Source organism: Prenolepis imparis, unplaced genomic scaffold, assembly GCF_030444845.1.
Source record: "Prenolepis imparis isolate NDT839.2.m4 unplaced genomic scaffold, iyPreImpa1.0 SCAF_4, whole genome shotgun sequence".
Taxonomy (NCBI): domain Eukaryota; kingdom Metazoa; phylum Arthropoda; class Insecta; order Hymenoptera; family Formicidae; genus Prenolepis; species Prenolepis imparis.
This window is the reverse complement of record NW_028141162.1, coordinates 18,826,449-18,835,881: the sequence shown is the minus strand read 5'-3', so window position 1 is coordinate 18,835,881 and position 9,433 is coordinate 18,826,449. Positions and strand designations below refer to the sequence as shown.

The 9,433-nt window shown below is 29.3% G+C and overlaps 1 protein-coding gene across 2 annotated transcripts; it reads left to right on the top strand.

Annotated features, from left to right (window-relative positions):
* LOC145934784 (cytochrome P450 6k1-like) lies at positions 1–6,467 on the top strand. 2 transcript variants are annotated; one of them, XM_083035530.1, is made up of 6 exons: positions 1–81; positions 1,713–2,280; positions 2,931–3,293; positions 4,096–4,280; positions 4,781–5,069; positions 6,034–6,467. In XM_083035530.1, exons 2-6 carry the CDS (start codon positions 1,755–1,757, stop codon positions 6,207–6,209), a joined length of 1,539 nt encoding a protein of 512 aa, XP_082891656.1. In that variant the 5' UTR covers positions 1–81; positions 1,713–1,754; the 3' UTR covers positions 6,210–6,467. The 2 variants fall into 2 exon arrangements, with proteins under 2 accessions (XP_082891656.1, XP_082891657.1); XM_083035531.1 differs by having other exon boundaries at positions 23–41.
* Positions 6,468–9,433: the final 2,966 nt, after the last annotated feature.

Below are 9,433 nucleotides of genomic sequence, written 5' to 3'. Positions count from 1 at the left end.
TTATTCTGTCACCGCGACTAGTGAAAATAGCAGCAGTTCGCGTAATAACTTTAGTTTTTAAACACCTATTCGCACTCGACGGTATGAGCTAGTTGTTAAAAGCAAATTGGATACTGTTCTACTTTGATTAAAAAAAGATAAAATCAAAATGTGATTTTGTGTGTTAAGATTCTAAATTTTTAAGAAACTTATACTTATATGTATACGTATATACACTACACATATATACACATATACACATATACACATATATACAAGGTGTTCAGCGTAACGGTTCGCACAATTTTTGAAACGGTTCCGACAATTTAAAAAAGAAGTTTATATACTGAAAATTATTGAATTTTTTAAATGGAACTACCATATTTTTTATATATAAACCGATTTCTCACAATATTCTGCATGAAAAGTTATGAGAGTACGATGGTCAAAAAGTAAATAGTTTACAAGATATTTTACACTTTAGTTTGACATAATCTTACATAAACTATGAAATATCTCGTAAAATACTAATTTTTCAATCATTTTACCTTAAACTTTTATGCACAAAATAATAAAAATAATCAATTGGTATAAAGAAAATATATAGTTGTTTTTAAGAAAAAATATGTAGCCATTAGTTGCAAATTTCATATTTCTTACAAATAACTATGTGTTTTTTTACACCAATTGATTCCTTTCATTATTTGCATAAAAATATTAAGGTAAGATTATCGAAAAATGAGTATTTTACGAGATATTTCATAGTTTATATAAGATTATGTCAAATTATAAAATATCTCAAAGTATAAAATATCTCGTAAACTATTCACTTTTTGATTATCCTACTCTTATAATTTTTTATGCAGAATATTATGAGGAATCAATTTATGTAAAAGAATATGGTGGTTCTTTTTTAAAAAATAAAGTTGATCTTGAAATGACCCTTAAATTTGACCTCTAGGTCAAATAGGTGCTTTTAAGAAAAAATATGGAACTGCTAGTTGCAAATTACATACATATTCTTAAAAACAACTATGTGTTTACACCAATCGATTTCTCTTGTTATTTGGTGCATAAAAGATTATCGGAAAATGAATATTTTACGAAATATTTCATAATTTATGTAAAATTATGTCAAATTATAAAATATCTCAAAGTATAAAATATCTCGTAAACTATTCACTTTTGACCATCCTACTCTTACAATTCTTTATGCAGAATATTGTGTGAGGAATCAATTTATATTAAAAAAGTATAGTAGTTCCATTTAAAAAATTCAAAATAATCTTGCCCTGACCTTGGCAACGCCATTCAACGTCAAACTGATAAAATCAGTAAATAGATCTTTTTGAATTCTAAGTTTTATCTAAAATAGTTTTCTATAAAACTTATATTTTTCGAAATATTTCAGGGTTCCGGGATTTTTTATACATCCTGTATATAAATATATATATATATGTATATGTGTATGCATATATATATATATATATATATATATATATATTGTGTATATATATGTATATATATATATAATTTTTATTCATAGATATTTATTGCTATGGCTCGCTACTAATAGAGACTGTTTTTATTATATTATAGCAGTTTTGATAATATTGTTTTAAACTTTTGAAAAAAATTTTGTAAAAAATATTTATGTTTAATAAATTATATTATTAAAAACTCTTTTTCTCTTCAAATTAATGAATTTAATCGATTTATCTTCTATTTTGTAGATAAAGTGAATAAATATTTGTTTATAAATACGAGCTGTCAAAATGGCATTCATTACGGCTTACTGGGGCCTGGACGGCATGATAGCTTTAATGGCTCTCATCGTAGCCGCCTATCTTTACATGACTCGCAAATTCAACTACTGGAAGAAACGGGGCGTTTTCGAAATAAGTCCGCCGACGCCATTCTTGGGCAATTTCACTGAATGCGCGTTGTTAAAGAAATCTCCTGGCTATTTCATGAAGGATATCTACGATCGAACAAAGGGGCTACCTTACATCGGCTTCTACGTTTTAGATCAACCCTCTCTCTTGATTCGCGATCGAGAAATCATCAAGAATATCTTAGTAAAGGACTTCCATTACTTTGCCGATCGACACGGCTCGGCTGATCCGAATAATGATCGTTTGGGTTACGCTAATCTCTTCTTCTTAAAAAATCCGGCCTGGAAGATGTTACGAACAAAATTAACCCCAATCTTTACTTCCAGCAAGTTGAAGAAAATGTTCGAGTTGATGCTTGAATGCGCTAAGAATCTAGACACATATCTAGAATCTTTGAAAGTGGATGGTATGTTCAAAAAGATTTATCAAATATATATAATGTCGAGACATAAAGAATTTAGAGACAAATTGCGATAAATAAATTTCGATTTCTCTGTTCATTAAAAGTGAAAAAAGTGAAAATAATATAATAAAATACAAAATGTTTAATACACACAAAGTACTCGGACATTTCTCGATCATCTTATAAATTATTTTAATATTTATAAAAAAAGTAAGATAAAGATTGAGAAAAGACACAGTAATATAATAAAATATAAAATATCTCATATATAAAATATTCGTATTTCTCTATTATAAATTTTAATATTTCAATATTTTTATACAGAAAATAATAAATTCAATTGATAATCTTAAACAATTTTTATTAATTTTACATAATTTTACACAATTTAATCCACCTGCAGTCTATATACACATATTTTTTTAATAAAAGAAAATCTTATATTTTATAATAAATTTATTTTTTAATACATTTTTTAATAAATTTATATTTTAATAATTTTTTTAATAAACTTATATTATCTCATATATTTTTAAATTAATACTTTTTAACAAATTTTTTAAATAAATTTATTTTTTTGTCGTATATAAGTACTCTGTGTATAAGTAATATATGTATGTAAAGATCAATTCACAGAATGTGATTGCCGACAGATGCAGAAAAGGAGATAGAGATGAAAGACTTAACCGCCAAGTTCACCACGGACATGATCGGCTGCACCGCATACGGACTCAATATAAATTCGTTGAATAATCCGAATACTGAATTCCGAAAATATGGTAAAATGATCTTCGAGTGCAGCTACGTCCGCGGTTTTGAGGTACTCGCGATGTTCTTCTTTCCATATGTAGTTCGTTTCGCCGGTATAAAGGCGTTTGGTAAGGAATCTAGCATCTTCCTACGCAAAGTCTTCTGGGAGACGATCAATCAACGCATGAAGTCTGGCGTGAAGAAAAACGATCTTATAGATATTCTTATCGAACTGAAGAACAGTCATCAGAATATTGAAGGATTCAGTAAGCACAAAATAATAAATATATTATTATATGTATATGGGACATTCCACACCAAATCAACGACTTTTTTCCTCGATCATTTTTTATTTGCCCTAAGAATTTAAAGGCTCTTTTGTATTAAATATATATATTAAGAATTAAATTAGCTATAAGAGCCGTACGCGGATTTCGATGCGTTGATTCCAACAAAATTTAATTTTTCGTTGGAATTAAATGTGCACGGGGCACGAATTTTGCTTGGTACGCTGCCAAGACATTTTCGGAATAATCTCAATTCGAGATTTTAATTCCAATAATCAATTTTTTTTTCAAAAATCGCACTTTTTGATATTTTACACCACTCTGATTTAAAAATAAGTATTTACAAAATTAATAGGCATTTATTTTAAAGTATTAAAGGGTCAGGAAAAACGACAATTTCAATATTAAAAAAAAGTTTTTAATATTAGAATTTTCTTTTTTACTGACCCTTAAAACCTTTAAAATTTCAAAATAAGTGCCTGTTAATTTTGTAAATACTTATTTTTTCAATCGGAATAGTGTAAAATACCAAAAAGTGCGATTTTAAAAAAAAATTGAAAAAAATCGAAAAATAGTCTTAAAAGAGAGAGAGAGAGAGAGAGAGAGAGAGAGAGAGAGAGAGAGAGAGAGAGAGAGAGAGAGAGAGAGAGAGAGAGAGAGAGAGAGAAAGAGAGAGAGAGAGAGAGAGAGAGGAGGAGGAGGAGGAGGAGGAAGAGGAGGAGAAGGAGAAGGAAAGAGAGTGAGCAATAGTCCAAAATTTAAAGAGTGAATTAAATTTTAGAATTTGACGGTGACGATCTAGTAGCACAAGCAGCTATTTTTTTCACCGGCGGTTTTGAAACCTCTTCGACAGCAATGACCTTCACTTTATACGAACTCGCGGTACAACCAGAGATTCAAAATAAACTTAGGAAAGAAATTCTTGACGCTCTCAACGAAGCCAATGACAACATCACATATAACATGGTACGTCAAAGAATTATTATAACGAATATCAATGTAATACATGATATTCTTTCCCTTAAAACATTCACCTTATTTATGAATATTACATTAGTTTACACATCTCATGATCTTAGATGATCTTTTTATCTGTATACGGTTTATTCTTATTGTATGCGAAACTGATTATATATAGGAGGTCATCATTTTTACATGTTCCAAATTTTTCCCATCATGTATATCTTTGTAACAAATCTTAAATTAAAATTTTATTAAAATAAACTCTACCTGAAAATTAATTGAGAAAAATGTAGTGTTGTTTTGTTCATATTTTAACTCTACAAAGTTTAGTTTGAAAGAAATCTTTCTTTTTCAATCATTTATAACTTGAAAATTATTGATGCTTTGACATTTTTACTTAGAAAAAATCGTTTCCAAAGTGGCCAGAGAATTTGATGGAGTGCTCCATATATGTTTTTTCAGTTACACCTTGTATACATATATGTGATGATTTCTTGTGTCAGGTAATGTCGCTGCCATATCTGGACATGGTGGTGTCCGAAACATTGAGGCTATATCCGACGTTACCCTTCTTGGAGCGTATGACAACAGAGACCTACAAGATGCCGAATTCCGATCTGGTTCTCGAAAAAGGCACGCCGATTTATATATCGATGCTCGGCATGCATTACGATCCGGAATACTTTCCCAATCCGAAGAAGTACGATCCGGAGCGATTCAGTGAAGAGAACAAACATAATATACCTTCAGGCGCCTACTTCCCATTCGGGGAAGGTCCGCGCCAATGCATAGGTAAGGCAATTGATTTAATAATAAAATATAATCAATTAATTTTTCATTATCAACGTATTTCTAGATATAGGGGAGAATGGGGTAAAGTGATCACCTTAAAGAAAAAAATTAGCAAAATTGAAACATTATCTTCCTCTTTTTAATGGAAATGATTACAAATTGTTTATTAGTTCAAAATTCTTTGCAGTCAAAAATTTTCTATATGCCCTAATTTGAATTTATGTGACAAAAATATATTTTAAGCATGTTTTATCAGATAGTTTTGATTAATAATATCAACATCACTAACTTGATATTGCAAAAAGATTAACAAAATATAGCATAAAATTTTAGTTGGATTCAGCTTTGCTGTAATTTTGTACGAGAATGATTTCTAGGCATTTTTGTATTATATCTACAACAAAAACGCAGAGTAATGTATTAAAAAATTTTTGGGACAAAGTGATCCTCTAGAAAGAGACGAAGACCGTTTTTTACCCCGACCGCTCTATTTTGATTTAAAAAATTACTACTAGAAGACTGCCATCTTGTGAACTTTCTATACTATTGAAATATGTAATATAAAACTAGATCTTACCAGCATAACTTTATATAGTATCTCTCTTAATCAACAGGATTACCTTATATTCCCTTATAATCGCCTTATATCAAATTTAAAAAAATCAAATTTTTTGTATCTTGTTGCTAAACATGTCCAATTACTTCAGCAAACACTCACGTGATGGCAGGGCAGAGATAGAAGTAATATGAAATTCTACACACAGATACAACACTAATCGGAGAGATAAGTACAGGGTACCACTTTACTCCGGGAAACAACTTTGCCCCACTCTCTCCTATATTCTTTTTTACATTTACATTATATATACATATATATATATATATATATATATATATATGTGTGTATGTGTGAGAACAGAACTTTTTTTTTTTTTAATTTGTGTTATTGTAATGCTACCAATAGGTACTCGTTTGGGGTTATTGCAAACGAAACTTGGGATTATTAAAATTTTGAGCAAATACAAAGTGACACCTTGCGAAAGGACTTTGATACCAATGGTAATTGATCCAAAAGCTTCTACGACGACACCATTAAGTGGCGGTCTGTATCTGAATATCCAGAAAATTAACAGCGCTTAAAATTTGATGAGAGTCATTACTTTCACAAGATGTAAACGATTCGGACTGATACTCAGCATAATTTTTTTTATAATAAGAGAACGCGACTCCCCAGTGAGAAATAGTGGTCAAATCGATGTCGAATTGACGCCAATCATTTCTCGCTGGATCGATGAATGCGTTAATCATTTAAGACTCGAGATATCAGAATGTATTTATTAGACAATAGGAGTGTATTTAAAAATATATAAAATATATAAATGCTATTTTTAACACTAAGATTCGCCTTCATCATTATGACTCTTTAATCATTAAAATATATGTATTTTAGTAAATAAATATATAAGCCTGAATATATCTTGATATCTTACCTGTTGTGAATCATAAAAAAGAAAATATATTTTTTATAAAGAAATTTTCTTAAATACACACGTCATGAATAAAATATATTTTTTCTTTTTAATACCCATAAATGTATGTATATATGTATATATGTATGTAGGTATGTAGGTATGTATGTATATGTATGTATATGAATATGAATGATCTAGTTTACATCGTAGAAACTTTTGATAGGGATATCAAGCTGATGCGGATTAAGCGTTAGATACGCTCTTATTTACATCGATCGTATTAAGTCACATTAGATTAAACTTTTAAATACAAATAAATAAATATTAGTATTGTAAATACGATAACCGTCACGATACGCCGTAGCGATGACAGTTTTCTTTTTCTTTTAAGAAAATCAGCGTATATCAGCGTTTACAGAGCGTTGAGAATGTTTAATACGCGTGTAGTTTGGTCTTATACTCGCTGCTCTCGAGTATCGTACCATTTTGATACGCGGGCTTTTACAGCGCCAATATCAAACAATTTAATACAAATATAGTACTTGATACGCGCAATTAAGTGCTCGGTGTAAACTTATATGGCCTATGGCCTTATACATATATTACTACTATAAATATATGTAATATAATATACAAAGCTATTCAAAACAACTTAAGAATAACTAAGAACAACTAAGAAACGTCTATTGTCAATTATTTTTTATGCGAAACATTAATTTCATTATAATTAATTTTTTTGACATATCTAAATTAAAAATTTCTATTTACATGTGTGCATGTGATCGGATATAATAATTATCTCTGCAACACAACTGCGTCAATGATATATTATAGATTATAATATAATGCATTTAAAAAAATATTTCTTTGACATCAAATATTTCTTTAATATTACCATTCTTTTTCACTTTATTCGAAAGAAAATACTTAATTCGAAAGATAATACTTAATTATTTTTCAATTATATCCGATAAAGCATTTCTTATTGCATTGCTATATATATTTTGCGAGATTATATCGAAAATTTTTGATTAGAGAAAATTAATTAAGATAATCATATATGGATACTTAACTTCAATAAAACAAATGGGATAAACAAGTATGTATACGTACTTATCAGTATATACATTACATGCAGAAAACAAATAGAGTTAATCAGATAACTAATAAATGATTTGCAATTATTGATACAATCGTTGCCGCTTTGACAATTTACATAACAATGTGCTAGCTGACTTTTTATTGTATATACAATCACAACAAAATCTTCATAGAAGAAAAAAACACGCCGAATATATAAAAAAAATTTGACATTGCTTTGTAAAAATTGTTCTAAGTTTGAAAATAAAATTTAAAAATATATTTAGAAATATGCAGCTTAAAAATAAATATAAAATCAAAGCTACTCAGCCAAGTATAAATGATGTATTAATTTTGCAGATTATTATCTGATCTGATATAAAATTTATCAAAGAATCACCTTTATATTTTTTAAGAATGATCATCTACATAGTCAAAACAATTTAGACCCGGTATTGAAAGGATTAAAGTGACGAACAAGAACTTGGTGTGCTCATGTCGGGGTTAAAATTTGACATGGAATAAACTGTAATACGCATTTTATATATATATATATACCCAGATAGCAAAATGTTAGCAGCATGTCGGCAGTATGACAGCAGATCTAATCATGACTTTACAGCAGATTCCTATCCACTGTGTCCGCAATTGATGATATTCTGCTAGCATAGTTAGTAAGCAAAATCTGACAGCAGATTGGCGGCAGAAACCGAGCAGATCTGCACATATAGTTTGATGGCAGATTGGCGGCAGAAACCGAACAGATCTGTCAAACGCAATCTAATAGCTAAATAGCAGATTGGCGGCAGAAATCGAGCAGGATCTGCACAGTTCCTTGCCATTTGAATATATAAGTATAATAAAATTCAATATTTGTCGATGAATATAACAGATGCATAAGACGTGTTATCCGCTACTTATAATTTTTTTTTTCATAAATATGATATTTAATGTATAACATATTTTATTGTATGTAGTTATATCTCACATAGCAATTAAATGTTCAATTTAATCTATTAATTAAATTAATAAAATAAATTGTAAAAATAATTAAATTTATATAATTTATAAAATTTAAGATATAATTTATATGAGAATTAAATTCTGCTTTATGCTTTAAATAGAAAGTAAATGGATAATTTTTCATGTATATCCTATTGATTCTAATAAGTTTAATATTCTCATGTTAGACTTGTCAGATATCAAAAATTAAACTGATAGAAAAATATACTTTTGATCTTTTATTAATAGCCACGACTTGCAGACTTTATATCTATTTTTAACAGAAATTTGATTGCGAGAAAATACATCACATAGCGGTAGGTGAAAGAACTATTAAATAACTGCAAAATGCAGATCCTGTTGTCAATTTGCCATCAGATTGTGCGCGCGCAAATCTTGCTCGATTTCTGCCGTCAATCTGACACCAAACTGCGTTGCGCAAATCCTGCTCGGTTTCTACTACCAATCTGCTATGATAATTCTATACAAATCCTCCTTGATTTCTGCTACTGACTTGTTGCCAAATTATGTCAGCAGATTTTATAACATTTCTGCCAACGTTCTGCTATCATTACCAATTTTGTTGTGTGCCTCGAACAAGGCACTGGGGTTGCGCCGAATTAAGGATGAGGATCCTCGGGTCGACCGGGACGTCGTAGGAAGATAGGAGGATTATTCTCTTTGGTTTTTTCTTTAAATATATTTTTATTTCGGATTGAATATGGTTTCACTTTATTTCTCGTCCTTTCTTTAAATATATATTCGCGTAACATTCGATGAGCGTATATTCGTATTCCTCTCAATAATTCA

Excerpts from the sequence above, each read along its gene's own strand:
- LOC145934784 (XM_083035530.1), top strand. The coding sequence starts at position 1,755 with ATGGCATTCATTACGGCTTACTGGGGCCTGGACGGCATGATAGCTTTA. Across the intron at positions 2,281-2,930 it reads AGAATCTTTGAAAGTGGATG|ATGCAGAAAAGGAGATAGAG; the intron begins GTATGTTCAAAA and ends GATTGCCGACAG. Across the intron at positions 4,281-4,780 it reads ACAACATCACATATAACATG|GTAATGTCGCTGCCATATCT; the intron begins GTACGTCAAAGA and ends TTCTTGTGTCAG.